Source organism: Solanum stenotomum, chromosome 7, assembly GCF_019186545.1.
Source record: "Solanum stenotomum isolate F172 chromosome 7, ASM1918654v1, whole genome shotgun sequence".
NCBI lineage: Eukaryota > Viridiplantae > Streptophyta > Magnoliopsida > Solanales > Solanaceae > Solanum > Solanum stenotomum.
In genome coordinates this window covers 2,534,039-2,553,043 of record NC_064288.1, presented here as the reverse complement: position 1 = coordinate 2,553,043, position 19,005 = coordinate 2,534,039, and the positions used below count along the sequence as shown (strand labels likewise).

The 19,005-nt window shown below is 37.4% G+C and overlaps 1 protein-coding gene across 1 annotated transcript in view; it reads left to right on the top strand.

Moving 5' to 3' along the window:
* Positions 1–19,005, top strand: part of LOC125871041 (piezo-type mechanosensitive ion channel homolog) — a 320,324-nt gene that overhangs the window by 28,688 nt on the left and 272,631 nt on the right. The window contains exons 9-18 of the mRNA XM_049551625.1: positions 3,713–3,928; positions 4,018–4,195; positions 7,144–7,272; positions 7,386–7,559; positions 7,700–7,933; positions 10,768–12,309; positions 13,165–15,644; positions 15,995–16,387; positions 16,694–16,852; positions 18,416–18,919. Of these exons, the coding sequence (XP_049407582.1) occupies positions 3,713–3,928; positions 4,018–4,195; positions 7,144–7,272; positions 7,386–7,559; positions 7,700–7,933; positions 10,768–12,309; positions 13,165–15,644; positions 15,995–16,387; positions 16,694–16,852; positions 18,416–18,919 (6,009 nt within the window). The remainder of the gene's footprint in view (positions 1–3,712; positions 3,929–4,017; positions 4,196–7,143; positions 7,273–7,385; positions 7,560–7,699; positions 7,934–10,767; positions 12,310–13,164; positions 15,645–15,994; positions 16,388–16,693; positions 16,853–18,415; positions 18,920–19,005) is intronic.

Below are 19,005 nucleotides of genomic sequence, written 5' to 3'. Positions count from 1 at the left end.
GTCTTAAATTGAGTTTTTGGAAGATTTGTGAGTGAATGAAGAATTTCTTTGAAAAAGACCCTCAAATTACCTCTTCATGCTAGAATTGAGTTTGAGCCTAATGCAACTCCAAAAGTTTGCTCATGAGGTGAGGATTTTCCTAGATCAATAAGGAGATAACATGTCATTTCTTCAACGTATGTGGGACACTTGAGCGTTGACAACATAACATGGGGCCCCAACATTATGTAGCCAAGAGTAGAGATGGGTCTTGCTTCGACACAACCTCAAAGACAACTGATGAGGTTAGAATGCTTTAGACTATAAGTAGATGACATACCATCTAACACATCAAAAAGCTAGTTTCTTCTAAAAAAAACTTGTTGTATAAACAATTGAAAAAACAAACACGTTTTTTGTAAATTACTTTGCAAGACGTCAAAACATGTTCCGAGTTCCAAATAAACTCCCCGTCTTATTTTACCTTATCAAGAATAAACCCGGACAAACAAACCAATGCCACCTGTAGTGAAGTTCGTCTTTCAACAAATTCAGGTTTTAAACAATCTTTTCCTTCAGAAAATTAACCCTTGGAATCATTCTGAAGTGCTAGGCGCCACTAGATCCAAATTAGTAGTACTCATTCTCTTTGATATATATATATATATATTTTTTTTTTTTTGATAAGGGTAAGGTTGTATTCATCAGCATTAAGAACATGCTGGAGACCTCCAAAAAATGATTTACATCATTTCAATCTACGACAAAACAACTACTAGATTACATATTTCCTATAAAATCTATAATTTGTGCATTCTGATCTATTCTTTCTTCTTTACACCAAAAATAAAAGGTTGTCATACACAACCATTTAACCTTCTCATAAGTATTTGCCTTGTTTTCGAAACACCTATTGTTTCTCTCCTTTCATATGGACCACCATATGCACGATGGAATCATACTCCACCATTTTTTCTGAGTTTCACTCCCCCCCCCTTCTGATCCATCAACTGAGTAAATCTGCTGTGTGTTCTGGCATGGTCCATTCTGTTTGTGTTAGGCCCAAAAATAAGTTCCATAATAATGTTGTCACTCTGCAATGTAGGAATAAGTGTCTATTAGTTTCCTCAGCTTCATTACATAGAGAGCACTAAGAAGCAATGTGAAAGCCTCTGTTCTTTAATCTTTCCTGAGTGGAGCAACGTTTCCTTGCCACCAGCCAGGAGAAACACTTCACCTTGGTTTTCCATATCTGGTTCCAGAGACCAATCTTATGATCTTGCAACTCTTTCACTTCCTTGATATATAATCTGTTAACTGATAGCACCCCATAGCTGCTATGTCTCCATCTGATAGAGTCTTCCTCCATTGTTGTCCCCGTAAACCCATCCAATATTTGTAATAAGCAGCGACTCTCCTAATCTCCCAATCATTAAGGAATCTTCTAAACACAATATTCCATCCCTGTTGGGACCAAACATCAGCCACTGTCTCTTCCGGATTTATACTCAGGAGGAGAAGGTCTGGAAACAAGACCATCAGTGACTCATTTCCAATCCAATTCTCCTTCCAGAATGAAGTCTTGGTTCCAGATCCCACTTTATAGTCTATATTTCTGATTAGATTGGGCCACAAATTCCTGATGGTTCTCCATACTGAAACTCCATAGGTGTCGTTCACTAAGTTGGAGCACCATTTCCCATCCATATCGTATTTGTTTACTATCACCTCTCTCCACAAAGCATGTGTTTCCCTGGTAAACCTCCATAGCCACTTTGAGAGAAGACATGCATTTTGAATTCTCAGATTTCTGATTCCAAGTCCACCTCCACCTGACTGCTTGTGAAGTTGTACAACCTGCCATTTAAATAAATGTGGGCCCTTTCCTTCTTTGTTTCCTAGCCACAAAAAATCTCTTCTTAGCTTGTCAAGCCTTTCCTCCACCTTAGCAGGGATGGGGAACAGTGACATTACATAAGTAGGCAGTGAGTCCAAAACAAAATTTATCAAAGTAACTCTCCCTCCTAATGAGATGTATTGGGCTTTCCAGTTAGCCAATTTCTTTTCAATCTTCTCAATGATGCCATCCCATATTTCTAACTCCTTGTGATTGTGTCCCAGTGGCATGCCTAAATAGGTCGTTGGAAGCTGCTCTACCCTGCACCCCAAAATAGTTGCCAAACTTTGTATTTGAGGAACCTCCTTAAAGGGAAATATGCAGCTCTTCCTCCAATTTATTGATAGCCCAGAAACTGCCTCGAATATCACCAAGGTCATCCTTATGAATGAAATCTGACTTGCCTTTGCTTCACAGAATATGATTATGTCATCTGCATATAGTAGATGACATATCTGCATCTCCTCCCCTGAAAGATTGCCTATCGCGAATCCTCTTATCCAATGATTTTGAATAGCCACTCTTATCATGCTGTTAAAACCCTCCGTGGCTAAGATGAACAGGAAAGGAGAGAGTGGATCTCCCTGCCGAGTCCTCTTTCTGATGGAAAAAAACCTGCAGGTTCTCCATTGACCAGAATGGAGAACCTAACGGTTTTTATACACATAAGCCAATCCACAACAACCATTTTTCCCCAAAACCCATCTGCTCTAGAATTTTGAGCAGGAATTCCCTGTGTACATGATCATATGCCTTCTCTATGTCCAATTTACACATAATGCCAGGATCTTCCCCTTTAATTCTTGAGTCAACACATTCACTTGCTATCAAAGTTGCGTCAATGATTTCAGTAACATATCATGCTGTGACTTAATTGTGATTTCAGTTGCAAAATTTAAATGCTATATTAATACCTAGTTTCATTTGTAATGCCACATTATCCATTCAAAATTGATTTAGTTTTTCTTGAAAATGTAATGAAAACATTCCAATTGAAAGTTATATCCTCATATTCCATAAGCAGAAGGGGATCTAGGGGGCGGAAGAGGGTTTGAACTCCCTTCATTAAAAAATTACACTGTATATGCAAAGTCAAATTTGATTTTTATGTATGTCTTCCATAATGAACCTCCTTTTACCACAACCGAGAAACTTGGCTCAGTGGTCAAAAGGGTTTAAATTTTACCAAAGGTTGTTGGTTCAGTTCTTGCTTATTGCAGTGTCCACCCCCCCCCTTTTTTTTTTTTTTTAAGCTTTGGCGTTCCCACAACTTTGATGTATTACTTTGGGCCTTTGACATTCTCCACACCTTTCAATTATACTTTTGTCAATTAACATACTGACGTGTTGAGTACAGAATAATAATATTGATAATTCAATCCTTGCACCTTTTTTAAGAACCGGGATGATCTTCAAAGATAATATATGATTGAAGGGGTACTAATTTGGAATTGAGAAAAACCAAAAGAAGTTTAAATAAAGTAGAGCATTAGGTTGCTTCTCTGTTTATCATCCTTCAATTTTCGCGTTTTTATCTTTGTATATTTTGAACCCCCTTGGTGAAAATCCTACTTCCGCCACTGCCCATCAGTGGTACGAGAAGTATTAGTGATACAAGATGTATTGTCCGTATTGAAAACCTTAGTTGTATAGGAAGGAAATGATCATTTTCTAACCCTTTCTTTGGTATGACATACTTTTCACTTTTTCAAATTTTGATATGCATCATGTAATCTTCTCATTATGTATCAAATATAGCCATTGTATTGAATCCCCATGACAAGTATTATTTACCATACTTGTTTGTATGATAAAACTTTTGATATGATGTGACAGGTCTCCTTGTTTGCCCTTTCTTTTTGGAGCTTCCATTTTGCAAGTGTATGTGCGTTTGGACTGCTAGCATATGTTGGCTACATTTTGTATGCTTTTCCGTCCTTGTTTCGTCTTCATCGACTGAATGGGTTGCTTCTAGTCTTCATTCTTTTGTGGGCAGTCAGCACATATATATTCAATGTGGCCTTTGTTTTCCTCAACTGGAAGCTTGGGAAGGTATCCTTCTACTTTTCTGTTAGATTCTGGTCATGTCGTATCAGTTAATTCTTGCAAGTTAACAAAGTCATTGGATTGTGAATTTTTAGGACATGGAGATCTGGGAGATGGTTGGATTGTGGCGTTATCCTATTCCTGGCTTCTTCTTGCTTGCACAGTTTTTCCTCGGAATCCTTGTTGCAGTTGGCAATCTCGTAAATAACTCTGTTTTTCTGTGCTTGTCAGATGAAGAGAACCAATCATCGAATGACAGCTTCAGTGAGGAAGGTACCAATGGCTACTTTAATCTCAATCAGATATTACAAAAATGCGTTCATAGTTACTCAGTCATGCATCAATACTCTGCTCTAAACTGGTTGAGTTAGCTAAAGCTACCTTAGTATTTTTACAGTAACTTGTCATTGTTGTGTATATGAGTTGCAGAATAGCTGGGTTTCCTTAATACAAAAAATTGAACTATTGACTGTTCAGATAAAATATATCCTTGATATTCATATATATGCTGTATTGATTGAAAAGAGAGAACGTGACAGTTCCAAATTGTGGATAACGGTTCAGCCTCTTGCTGGGTTGACTCACCCGTTGTTTATGGCCCTAGTTTTGTGATGTTGAAATAACTTGCTTATACACCTTAGAAAAAAGTGGCATGAACTTTTGTACTGCTAGGAGCAGTGTTTTCAAAAACACTTTTTGGGACGAGTCTCGGGGCGGGGCGTACCAAAAACGCTCTGGGGCGCAAATTGAAGACGTAGATTCATAAGACGTAAGTCCTAGAATTTGGGGCGTAAGCTCCAAGCATAATAACGTAAGCCCTGGGCGTTATTATTATATATTTTTTTGGTTTTTGAACCTTTTTTGCTTTCAATTATATTTTTTTATTATTGGTGTAATGATATTTCTCAAATAGTAATTGTAATACTTTTTTTCTTCATTATTGCTTATTAATACCTTTCTCAAATAAAAATCATAATATTTTTTTGGGAAAAGGGTCAAAAATACCCTTGAACTATTCAAAAAGGTTTAAATATACCCCTCATCCACCTTTTGGGCTGAAAATACCCCTCAGTCCACCTATTTGGTTCACTTTTACCCTTTAACACTAACGGACTTTTCTTAAATTAATTTTATTATTATTCTTATTACATGGCAGATTTTTACTTGTTGAAATTAAAACCCCACCCGCATGTATATAGACTTCTAGATATTACGGATAATTTGGATAGAAATCTGGGTCATGTGACGGGTTAAATAATGGGGTGAAGGTGGGTCATCGGGCAGCTTCAACTCTAATTTGATTGTTCATCCTCCCGATGAAATCAGCAGCTCTCTTGTTCAATTCATTGAGCTCTGCTTCTACACCACCAAATTTGAACTCTTTAAATTTCTCTAATTATTCATTCTCTATAAATTTGTTGTTGCAGTAGTTTCCCCTAATTCCATCCGTCCATCACATTCTCAAGTATTACACTTTTCTTTTTCTCATCCTCATATTTATCATCACATCCACAAAATTCCTTTTTTTTTTTTTTACTCCAGCTCATATTTTACATTTACACGATAAAAAATAAAAATATTTTGATCTGAAAATCTTAAATTCTCCAACAAGAAAAAAAAATCATCATTTTCTTGCTTTGATGCATAGTTCTGTTTCAATACAGTAGATGATAAAGAAGAAGAAGAATAGGATCTTATTTGAAGATTTTGGGCCTTGGACTCTCCAACCAAAAATATGTTTGTGAAGTTTTTAACTAAGAAAATGCACTTAGAACTGAAAAATAGAGCATCCAATTTGATTTAGGAAAAGAGTCGAACTGAGAGATTTCTAGAAAGCCGGAGAAAGGGATACCGATCGGGTTTGGGGTGGGATACCATGGGCAATTGGGTCATGTAGCGGGTTAAATGAAGAGGTAAAGATGGAGTTTTAATTTCAGCAAATAGAAATCTGCCATGTAATAATAATAATAATAATAAAATTAATTTAAGAAAAGTCTGTTAGTGTTAAAGGGTAAAAGTGAACCAAATAGGTGGACTGAGGGGTATTTTCAGCCCAAAAGGTGGATGAGGGGTATATTTAAACCTTTTTGAATAGTTCAAGGGTATTTTTGGCCCTTTTCTGTATTTTTTTCTATAATATTATAGGTTATTTATTAAAATTTATTTGTAAAATAATTGAACGTTTGACTTTTGCTTATTTTCTTAGCAAAAAAATTATAAAATTGAATATACATGAGACTACGTCCTGTAGATCCATAAGAATTACACCCCATGTCTCGAGCCTTACGTCTCGCCCCGTACTGCATAAAACGTCTCGTGTCACGCCCTCACATTTTAAAACACGGGCTAGGAGTATGGCAGTTCTAAAAATATTGATATGCATATGGATAAGTGCGGGTGTATATGTAGTCTTCAATCGTCATACTTGCAAATGTTGGCAGAATTGCTAAAGTAGAGTTTTAACTGGTTTTGGGTGCTATAGGATTAATGGGTCATAAATCAAACTTCATTGTTATCTCACTAGTTCTGTGTGTCCAAAATTGGATGTAACACACCGACCATGCAGGGCTATAGTGTCTTTTGTTGGCTACAAGCAAACTTTTCTGTTGCTACAACGAAGTGTACTACTATCATTGCTGGAGTAAGAATTTTGTCGATCCACTGTCTGAATAGGTGAATCATGGTCACTTGTTTGCTTCTGTTACTTCAGTGAACATTGAACGCAAATGAGCTTCATTGTTTTCTGTACATTAATCAGCTGGAAGAGTCGTATCAATTGAGTATTTGAGTGGGCCATGTATCTGGCTATTTCGGTTATTTATTGGTTAGCTACACACTTAATTTGACGTTTGAAACCTTCTGTAATGTCATTCAGTTGGGTTAGGCCAACTACTATAGTAGAGAAGCACCTAAATTATTTTTATTCCTACTCTTTACCCTTTCTGTCAATGTTCCAATTCCCGGAATACTGATCTCTTCATTTAAAAGATGCAGAATTGTTTGGAGCCTATCATTGCAGCATGTAAAGTCTTCATAATTTGCTTGCCTTCCCTTAATTTATTTGTGATTGGGAATTCTTTTGATTCATAAAGTGGGTTCAAGATGATTTATAAGATAATTTCTGTTCTATGTCTCTTAATTTTTGTGGCTTCCACTTAGGTTTTTCAGTTTTTCCCTAGCACTTCAATTGCATCACTGTGTTTTATCTTCTGCAATTGCAGTGAAAGAAGAGACCGAAGTATTGATTGTGGCAACAGTTGCCTGGGGATTACGAAAATGTTCTCGGGCTATTATGCTAGTTCTGATATTCATTATTGCAACAAAACCTGGATTCATCCATGCTGTATATAGTAAGTAGTATTGATTGTTGGTGTAATGGATTCAAAAAGATGTAGTTTGAAGAAGATGCTAAGGTAGAGCATGATCTGGTGCATGATGTTAACTGATTGTTTTATTGTTTCAGTGATATTCTTTTTTGTTTATCTTCTGAGCCATGACATCAATGAAAAGATGCGCCAGTCTCTAATCCTTCTATGCGAGGCTCATTTTGCTGTCCTGTATATTCTTCACCTTAATCTAATCTCTCAAACATTGGAGCATAAAAGCTCATGGAGTATGGCGGTCCTGTCTCAGTTAGGTATGTTTTCTTTTGATTTGTCATCTTGATTTCATCTACAGGATGAATAATTAGCTCATTTCTCTCTGCTCTCCCACATTTTCTCTCTACCGCATTTGTTTTTTCTTCATTGTTTGATGCATCCTTCCAAACTCCTGCAGGTCTACTCCAAAGCGATAGCTATTACGATTTCCTCGAGATAGCAGTGCTTGCATGCTTCTGTGCAGTTCATAACCATGGCTTTGATACGTTATTCTCGTTTTCAGCCATTGTGCAGCATACACCTTGTCCTCCTGTGGGATTTAGCATTTTGAAAGCTGGGTTAAACAAATCAGTCCTGTTGTCAGTTTATGCCTCTTCCACCAATAGAGACCACAATTCTGATCATTCACATGGTATGGATTTTCTCTCGGCTAATTCGTGATTGTTGTATGTTTCTAATGGGAAAAGAAGAAATTAAAGTCATCAGTAACTGTATATTCACTTTATCTTGTAATATAGTAGTAGCTAAAACATATTTTAGAAAGAGTGATTGTCACCTAATAACATTTAAGAGGGGTAACCATAGTGAAACAAACTCCAACCTTATTAGAGGATGGTGTACAACCTTATGTAAGGACAGAAATTACCAGGAGAAGCCTTTACTGTACGACATAAGTTGTTGATGTAAAGCGTAAGGGTAGAGCAAAAAATGAGGAAACTTTTGGGCATTAAAGGATGCTAACCAACTAGCATTTCAAGAAAAACTTCGGGGGGAAGGAGTATGAGACCTAGAGGGGGATGCAATTATTTTGTGGAAGGAATGTTAGGTTGGATTAAAAGAGTAGCAAGCGAAATATGAGGTATGTCTAAAGGTGTAGGACCATGACCACAATAATCCCTATGGGTGGAATGAGGAGATGCATAGAGTAATTAGAGCTAAAAGGAAGTGTCATAGGTAGTTACCAAAAGTAGAGGATGAAGAATTCTTTGAAGAGTACAATAGTGCTAAGTGGGAAGCTAAGAAAGTTGTCAATAAAGCTTGAGGAGAAGTCATAGATGGTTTGTAGCAAAAACTAGGGACAAAAGAAGGGGAAAAAGAATATTTAAATAGCACAACAGAGAGAGAAGTGAGGACTTCTCTTTTAAACTAAAACTTTTAGTTATCAAATTGACAAATATGTACAAACTAGCTCATTGGACTATGGAGCTAGATCTTGCAAGAAATGAACACTGAAAATCTTAAGGCTGTTAAACTCTAGAGAAGTAAGGACTTAAACCAGGTAAAGTGTCTTAAAGACAATCGCAATAAGTATTGACATGCAATAATGAGATCAAGGAGAGAGGTAGAGGTAAGTTTGATCAATTATTCTAGTCATAATGGCATTCTAGATCTCCAAACATGTGTATGATAGAGAGTTAAGCTACACTCATAGGTTAGGCTGGCAGAGGTATATGATGCCATGAAGAGTATGAGGGTTAGAAAACATGCAGTCTAGATGGTATACAGTAGAGGTTTGGAAGTGTCTTGGAGAGATTGGAGTAGGACTACTTACCAAATTTTTTTAACGTTATACTGAGAAGTGGTAGGATACCTGACAAGTGGAGAAAGAGTACCCTGATTCCAATTTATAAAAACAAAGGAGACATCCAAAGTTGTGCTATCTATTATGGAGAACTTATGAGTTTTACGATGAAGCTCTAAGAAAGAGTGTTAAAGTGTAGACTTAGGGATACTACAAGTGCGACAGATAAGCCATTTAGATTTATGCTGGTAGATCTTCAATATAGGCTATATTTTTTGCAAAGGAGTTTCATGGAAGTTTATACGAAAGGAAAAAAGATCTACACATGGTGTTTATTGACCTAGAGAAAACATATGATAGACTGATGAAAAATCCTTCGGTGGTGTTGGAATAGAAATATTCATATTACATATATGAGTGTCATTAAGGAAATGTATGAAAGAATCAGCAATAGCGTTAGAATAATAATAGGAGATTCAAAGGAGTTCTCCATAAATGTTGGTTTACACCAAAGATTGACATTGAGCTCGTAATCTTTACATTGTTATGGACGAGCAAACCAACATAATGCAAGATGAGGTGTCATGATGTATGCTATTTGTTGACGCTATTGTGCTAATTGTTGACCACAAGCTTGAACTATGGAGAAACACTCTAGGAAGTATGAGTTCTAGGATAATAAGTAAGACTGGATATATGCATTGCAAGTTTAGTCAGAAGTGAGATTAGATGGCATTGCCGTGCCTAAATGCAAACAATTCACATATCTAGACTTGTTCTTCTAAGAGAATGAAATGATAGATGAAAATGTTACACATAAAATCATAATCGGATGGATTGAAGGATGTCTATCTAAGTGAAAGGTAAGTTTTATAAAACATGTATATGACCAAACAGTGTCATATGAGAGTGAATGTTGGGCTGCTGATAAATCCTAACATATCCACAAGATAAGTGTCGCAGATATGTGCACTAAGATGGATGTGCGATCTTATAATACTAGACAAGATTAGAAATGACCATATTCATGCGAAGTTCAAGTAGAATATATCGAGGATAAAATGAAAGAAGGTTGCTTGAGATGGTTTGGTCATGTCTGCTAAATGCACTGGTCCGTAGATGTAAACCATGGTAAGTGAAGATGCACTAGGTTGACCTAAAATACTTTGGAAGAAAGTCGTCTCGAGGACCTACAATCTCTTGGATCCTGCGACTTAGCAAAAGATAGGGCACAAAATAAGAAAAAGATCTATACAGACGATAATTATTAGTTCAGATTGTGTTTTAGTCATGTTCATACTTTTATTTTTCATCCTCTATTTTTATTATTCTTATTTTCAATAATATTGGACCAAGATGAGTTTAAAAGGTTCACTGTTACCATTCTAAAAAAAATGAGTTTAAAAGGAGTAACATGGTCTGTGAGGTTACATATAAACGACCCCGATTTGTTTGAGACTGGGGCTTAGTAGTAGTAGTAGTTACTAATATTCGATCCAGATGTACTTTCTCAGGTGTAACCTTCTTACAAGACTGACATTCAGTATGTGGATGTCTTTAGAAGACGAATTGACTGACTATATTTTGTAACTTAATGGTTACTTCTCAAGTTTTCTTTGTTAATGTTGGGATATTGTCCTCATACGTCTTCTAATGTATTAAAACTGTTGTTTTAATTAGTCCCATTTTACCGTCTTATCCTAATGGTGTTGATTTCCTTGCAGAAAAGAGGATAGCTTCATATCTCAGTGCCATAGGGCAGAGATTTTTGTCTGTATATAGATCATTTGGAACCTATATAGCTTTTGTGACCATCCTTATCACGGTGTATCTGGTGACACCCAACTACGTGTCTTTTGGGTACATCTTCCTTCTTCTGTTCTGGATCATTGGAAGACAACTAGTTGAGAAGACGAAGAGGCGCCTATGGTATCCACTAAAGCTCTATGCAATTTCAGTGTTTGTTCTCATCTATAGTTTGAGCATTTTCCCCACTTTCGAGGCCTGGATGTCCAAAAGCCTTGATATTCAGGTATACCTTGGCTATCACCATGGAGCATCACTATTTGAAAATGTATGGCAGTCTCTTGCAATCGTAATTGTGATGCAAATGTATAGCTATGAGAGGCGACAAAGCAAATTCATCCATTCAGAAGATCCTGGTCCATCACAGTTTGGGATATTCGGTTTCATCAGACGGTTTCTCATTTGGCACAGTCAAAAAATTTTGTTCATAGCTCTGTTTTATGCATCATTATCTCCAATAAGTGCATTTGGGCTTTTCTATCTTCTGGGTCTTGTCCTCTGTTCAACCCTGCCAAAAGCTTCCCGAATACCATCCAAGTTGTTCTTGATTTACACTGGATTTATAGTGGCGATAGAATATCTGTTTCAGATGTGGGGTAAACAGGCTGGGATGTTTCCTGGACAAAAGCATTATGCTTTATCTGTTATCTTGGGCCTCGAGGTGTATAGACCAAGCTTTTGGGGTCTTGAAGCAGGTTTGAGGGCTAAAGTGCTTGTTGTTGCCGCATGTACACTTCAGTATAATGTTTTCCATTGGTTGGAAAAGATGCCAACTTCTCTTTTGAATGACAATAGATCTGAGGAACCTTGTCCATTGTTCGTCTCAGAAGAAGATGTAATGCCTTTAGTTCCTGATGGGGAAAACAAGCCAGTAGCAGACTCCAATGAATTTTCTACACAAGGGATGCGAACATCAAGCAAGTCATGCCCGTATTTCGACCAGAGTCTCTATCAATCATCTGATGGTGTGTCCTCTAGCAGAGGAGTCTCCGAGTATAGAAGTAGAAGTAAATATTCTTTTGGTTCTATCTGGGGAAGCAGAAAGGAGAGTCATAAGTGGAATAAGAAGCTTGTTGTATCACTGAGAAAAGAAAGACTTGAAATGCAGAAGACTACCTTGAAAATTTATTTGAAATTCTGGGTGGAGAATATGTTCAACCTCTTTGGGCTTGAGATCAATATGCTCGCATTGCTTCTCACCAGCTTTGCTTTACTTAATGCCGTCTCCTTGCTCTACATTGCTTTACTAGCTTCTTGTGTTCTTCTGGAACGGCGAATCATTCGTAAAGTTTGGCCGATTTTTGTACTATTGTTCACTTTGATTCTTTTGCTTGAATATTTTGCCATGTGGAAGAGCTTGATGCCTTTAAATCAGCACCGACCAAATCAGACGGTACATTGTCATGATTGCTGGAGCAGATCGGATGCGTACTTTGATTATTGTAAAAAGTGTTGGCTTGGTAAGTCTCTTCAGTAATATTAGCATTATGGTTTGTTACCCCACATCTGATTTTTTTCACCTCCATGGATTTTCCCTATTTTCGATGTTCCTGTTTCTTTTTTAAAATAAGGTAAATTTTATCAGTGTTGGGAACAAAGCCTGTATACAAGCGGTATACCAAAAAGTGGCGAGCCTACTAAAATAGTATGATCCTCTACAAAAGACATCCAATAATCTTCTATATAAATAGGAGCTCACGCGTGCAACAAAAACAAAAAAACTAGGAAAATTAACATTCCTTTTTCTTTTCCATCTGCCTTCAAAGTAGTGCAATTCTATCTGTCCCTTTTTATCCTGTTATGGTATCCATTTATATATGCAAAAGTATTAACTTATTCGTTTCCAGAACCCATACCTTTTTGGATTTGAATTTCACTAACTAGGAGAAAATCAGAAAATCCAAGTCCTCTCCCCTCCTCTCGGTACAAGTTAGCACAAATATGTTATTTTTGAAGTAGACATTTTCACCTATACAAAATATTGAGATGAACAAATTTAAGAGGGTCTATCGGAAACAATCTCTTCTTCTCTACGAGGTAGGGTTAAGGTCTACGTACACCCTACCACCTACTACATTCTATTCTCCACTTGTGGATTACACTAGGTATGTTGTTATTGTAGAACAAAAAATTGCTAAATGAACAATGGATTGATGCCTTTTCTTTTTGCTCTTAAATTTTGGAGCAGCTTCTTTTGCGAATTGTTTTGATTATCTGACTCGAGATTTAACACCTGTAACTTCTAATGTGAATATTTTGATGGAATTTTTTTGTTGTATACTGTCTGAGCTGTTTTTGGTTTTTCCTTCTGACAGGGTTTACTGTTGATGACCCTCGAATTCTGATCAGTTATTATGTGGTCTTCATGCTTGCATGTTTCAAGCTCCGTGCTGATCGCACCTCCAGTTTATCAGGGTCCTTTACATATCGTCAGATGGTCTCACAGCGCAAGAATTCTTTCGTGTGGCGAGATCTTTCATTTGAAACCAAAAGCATGTGGACCTTTCTTGACTACTTGAGGCTTTACTGCTATTGTCATCTTCTAGACCTTGTGCTTGCTTTGATACTGATAACGGGTACCCTTGAGTATGATGTTCTACATCTTGGATATCTTGGCTTTGCTCTGATCTTCTTCCGGATGAGGCTTACGATTTTGAAAAAGAAAAATGAGATATTCAAGTATCTTCGCATATACAATTTTACTGTCATAGTTCTCTCTCTGGCCTATCAGTCTCCATTTATTGGTGATTTTAATGCGGGAAAATGTGAAACTGTAGATTACATTTACGAAGTGATTGGATTTTATAAATATGATTATGGCTTTCGCATTACCTCAAGATCAGCTTTGGTCGAGATCATAATTTTTGTGCTTGTCTCACTGCAATCGTACATGTTCTCTTCCCCAGAATTCGAATATGTGTTCCGTTATCTTGAGGCGGAACAAATTGGTGCTGTTGTACGTGAGCAAGAGAAAAAAGCTGCCTGGAAAACTGCACAGTTACAGTACATTCGTGAGTCTGAGGAGAAGAAACGCCAGCGAAATTTGCAAGTGGAGAAGATGAAGTCGGAGATGCTCAACTTACAAATACAGCTTCACAGTACAGATACAATTTCTGCTGCCACTCGTGGTGACACTTCTCCTCCTAGTGAGGGTTTAAGGAGGAGGAAGAATTTTTCAGCTCCGAATTTAGAGGAAAGAAAACCAGATAAACTGGAGATGAATGTTAATTCAGACTCTCTTTTTACTCATGATTTCCCTGAATCTCCAAACAGTACCAGGGAAGAAAGCCCATTGGCAGCAGAACTTATGAAGCACCCAATTGAAACTTCTTTGTGTGAAATAAGTGAAGTTGAAGAAGATGCAGGTGATAATGCTTTAAACCTGGACAAAAACAACAAAAGAAAAGGACAATCTAAGGATAATCCGTTAGTTTCTGCGGTACAGTTGTTTGGTGATGGTGTTTCTCAAGTACAATCCATTGGGAATCAGGCTGTAAGCAATATTGTGAGCTTTCTAAACATTCCACCAGATGACTCTGATTCTAATGAGACCTCAACTGCTGGAGGTGGAATATCTTATGAGAGAGAGGGTGAGAATACTCCGTACACTCATCTGGACCGCTCTTCTTCTTTGCAATCTGATAGGAGTAGAACGTCTGAAGCAGCAAGTTTGCAAATTGGGAGAATCTTCTATCACATCTGGTCCCAGATGCGTTCAAATAATGATGTTGTGTGCTATTGTGGCTTTCTTCTCGTCTTTCTTTGGAACTTTAGTTTGCTTTCTATGGTGTACCTGGCAGGTCTCTTTCTGTATGCGCTTTGTGTGAACACTGGGCCAAGTTACATTTTCTGGGTCATCATGCTAATCTACACAGAAATATACATTTTGATCCAGTATATTTATCAAATAATTATTCAGCACTGTGGTTTTAGCATTCAGTCCACTACTCTTCAAGAGCTGGGTTTTCCTACCAAAAGGATAACATCATCTTTTGTCATAAGTTCACTGCCACTATTTCTGGTGTACTTGTTTACCCTCATACAGAGCACTATAACAGCAAAAGATGGTGAATGGTTTTCTCTAGGATACAGTACTTGGAAAAGTAGACTTTTGGACCCAAAGGAGGACCTAGTGGCATCTGGGTGGATTGAGAAGGCGAGGAAGCTCTTCCTTCCATTCAAAAATATGGTGAAGATGGTGATCAGAGGCTGTTGTAGGTATTGGAAATCACTAACGCAGGAGGCAGAATCTCCACCATACTTTGTCCAGTTGTCCATGGATGTTCACATGTGGCCAGAGGATGGAATCCAACCAGAGAGGATTGAATCTGGAATAAATGAAATTCTAAGGCTTATGCATGATGATAGATGCAAAAATCAAAACCCCAGCAGTTGTTCTTGTTCTAGTAGGGTCCAAATTCAAAGCATCGAAAAGAGTAGTGAAAATCCAAAAATCGCATTGGCTGTTTTTGAGGTGGTTTATGCCTGCCCATTGACAGAATGTCCACCTGAACAGTTCAAATCACTCACTCCAGCTGCTGACATAGCGAACGAGATCCGTGGAGCACAAACCAAAGGTGCTGTTGAAGAAGTTGGATTTCCATACCCTATACTCTCCATCATAGGCGGGGGTAGAAGGGAAGTTGATCTTTATGCTTATATCTTTGGTGCTGATCTGAGTGTGTTCTTCTTGGTTGCTATTTTCTACCAATCTGTTAAAAAAAACAAAAGCGAGTTCTTGGATGTTTCCCAACTTGAGGATCAGTTTCCCAAGGACTATGTATTTATATTGATGGTAAGCATGCTTTACATTTGTCTATTTCATGCTTTGCAGAATGTTTTATCAAAGATATTGATCACTATTGTGGGGGAAACCAGACATGAACAACCTTGTTTTGACTCTACTGGTCAAATCTCCAGTACTGACCAACTAAGAATGTAGATCACCTGTCCTCTATCTTTCTTGCATATTGGCATGTTTACATTTTATTCATACGTCTTCAGAATTGCAATTTTGAAGGAATATGCCAAGTGATTCTTCTCTCCATAAGATACTGTGTAGAAAGCTCCTATAACCGGCTGAAATAATAATACCTGCAGTATGATAATATGTCGCCTCTGATTTTCTTCTATGATCTTCTGCAGGCAATATTCTTCTTGATTGTGCTTGACCGCATCATATACCTCTGTTCATTTGCCACAGGAAAAGTGATCTATTACATTTCAAATCTTGTTCTTTTTACATATGTCGTCACAGAGTATGCTTGGAATATAGATGCACAGCAAAGTGCTGCTGGATTAGCCCTCCGTGCAATATATCTGACAAAAGCAATATCTCTGGCACTGCAAGCCATACAAATCCGCTATGGTGTTCCTCACAAGAGCACATTGTATCGCCAATTCCTCACCAGCAAAGTTTCTCAAATCAATTATCTAGGTTACCGGCTATATCGAGCTCTTCCTTTCCTGTATGAATTACGGTGTGTACTGGACTGGTCTTGCACTAAAACTTCATTGACAATGTATGACTGGCTGAAGGTGAGATTCTAAATCACCAAATCCCCCATTCCCCCAAAAACGAGCGCACACACAAAAAAAAAGGATATTAAAAAAGGCTGGAGAGAATTTGCAAGTCTGGTTTACAACAAGGCCTAATTGCATAACTATCTATCTTAACTTGGTGTGAAAATGTCCAATAGCACCAAGGAGGAATTATTTTTAAAAGAAGTCCCTTTTCCCTGGTTTGGTTCTTAAGTTAGAAGGGTGAGCATATCTGTCTTCTTTTTAGAAAATGAGAAGGTAAGAATTTTCTTCGTGAGACTGATGTTTTGATACTTTTTCTAGTTGGAAGACATAAATGCAAGCTTGTACCTTGTCAAATGTGATGCTGTTCTGAACAGAGCTACACACAAACCAGGGGAGAAGCAGACTAAGATGACCAAATTCTGTAATGGAATATGCTTGTTCTTTATATTGATCTGTGTAATCTGGGCTCCCATGCTGGTAAGTGGTTTGTAACCGATCCTCAGCTCTATGTGCTATTCAATTTGCAACCTAAAATTTTCATTCAGACAAAAAGATCAAGTATACAGTAGTAATTTTCGTTGAGATAAACGGTAACATATTTTAAAGCACATTATGATGTCTTTATCTAATCATGTTGTTGAACCACTGAAATCGATAAGAAAATATGGAAATAATCAATTCCGCATCAGTGCTTACATGCCTGGCCAGTCTGAGAGTATCATCTATATCTACTAATCCCATCAATATCACCGATCAACTAGTAGAATTTGACAATTTGTCTTACTCAAAGGGATGGAATTTTCATCACATTTTTTTAGTTCTTTTCTCCTTCAAGCTGACATTGGAGAAGTTCCTGCATATGTTTCACGTCCATCTGATGCAACAAAGAGATTGTCATTGCATTGGAAAGTTCCTTACTACTTTACTTTTGATTCTCTTTTAAGTCTTGAAAATCAGGAGATTTTACTAATATTGTATGGTATAAGTCTAACTGATTTTATCATAATTATTAGGAATCTTAATTTTCAGGAAACTTCTCTTTTTGTATATTAACATTTCAATAAGAGTTTTCTCTCTTCTTTTCTCACTCTCTTTTTTCACATGGTAGCAGAGCCTCTAAATCTTGGTAAAGACTTGTGTAGCTTCCGCTTATTGTGGCAGTCACTGGTGCTTGTATCAGGGTAGGTTGCCTATACCACACCCTTGGCGTGCGGTCCTTCCATGGACCCTACCTGAAAGCGGACTGCTTCGTGCACCGAGCTGCTCTTTTACCATCTGCACCTCGTCAGCATTATATCTCTACTCTCTACCATTCTGGCGGCATTACATCTCTTTCAAATGTCCATCTCAGGACCGCCTCTTCTGGCTGTACCTCTGAAGACTTCTCCAGCAATTTTTTCTGTCACCATGGGATTTTTCTGTTTACTCCTCTTTCTTCCTTTTCCAGGTTTTCTGTTTCACCTTCAGCGCCACTCAAGCTACGCCGATTATAACCTGGAGGCAAACTTTTCTCTTTCTAGTGTTGGCTAGATATATAAGTTTGACTTCAACTGATGTTGGATCACCTTTTGTTTTAAAAGGTCCCCCCCTATATATGATAATGGAATCAAGCTGTTTTTAACTTCTTTTTTCTAGAAGTCTAACTTGAGATGTATGACATGCCCATGCTCATCCATTTGGGGAAACTCAATCTTGTGTGTTGGTTTTAGTCTTACAGTTCCTTTCTGCTGTGCCAATTTGTCAGTTACATGACTTAGTATTCGTATGAGACTGAAATCTAAATGTAAATGATTAAGTATTGTTTTGTGTTACTATATATATCTACATTAACATAGATATAAAGAAAGGAAGACAAATGGGTAAGAACGATATTCAAAAGATGATATTTATTAGCAGTGTGACCATGTCTATGAGATCTGAAAATTATTGTCAGGCATCCCAGCTTATTCAAATTTTCCTTTCTATAACTTCTAATCGTTTCTTGAAAGTACGTGTTGTGATCTTGTAAATTCAGAATATTGAAGCTGTTCTTCGGTGCAGATGTACAGCAGTGGTAATCCAACTAACATTGCAAATCCTGTAAATGATGTGAGGGTTCAGCTTGATATCAAAGAAAAAAGTGGAGGAAGGTTAACCCTCTATCAGACTACTCTTTGTGAAATGATTCCATTTAATCAGCTCCATGATGATTTGAATCTTGACCCCAACGGCTATCTTTATGCATACAATAAAAATGATATCCAACTTATCTGCTGTCAACCTGATGCAAATACTCTGTGGCTGGTTCCGGATGTGGTTCAGAGAAGATTCATTCTGTCTCTGAAAGATATGGAAGTTAAATTTTCTTGGGTTCTTACAAGGGACAGGCCTAAGGACAAAGAGGTTGTGAAATACGAAAGAACTCTTGATCCTGTGGATTGTCCAAAGCCTTGGGAAGTTAAGAAAGTTTTGAATGGCTCCACCAATAGCTTCCGTGCATATAATATATATCCTAGATATATTCGCGTGACTGGTTCTGGGGAAGTTAGGACTATTGAAGAGGAGGTAAGATGGTCTTACTAAACTGAATGTTTATATGTTATTTGGATTTTCACGTCACGAGAAGGTAGAAAAATTTTAACAATTTTTTT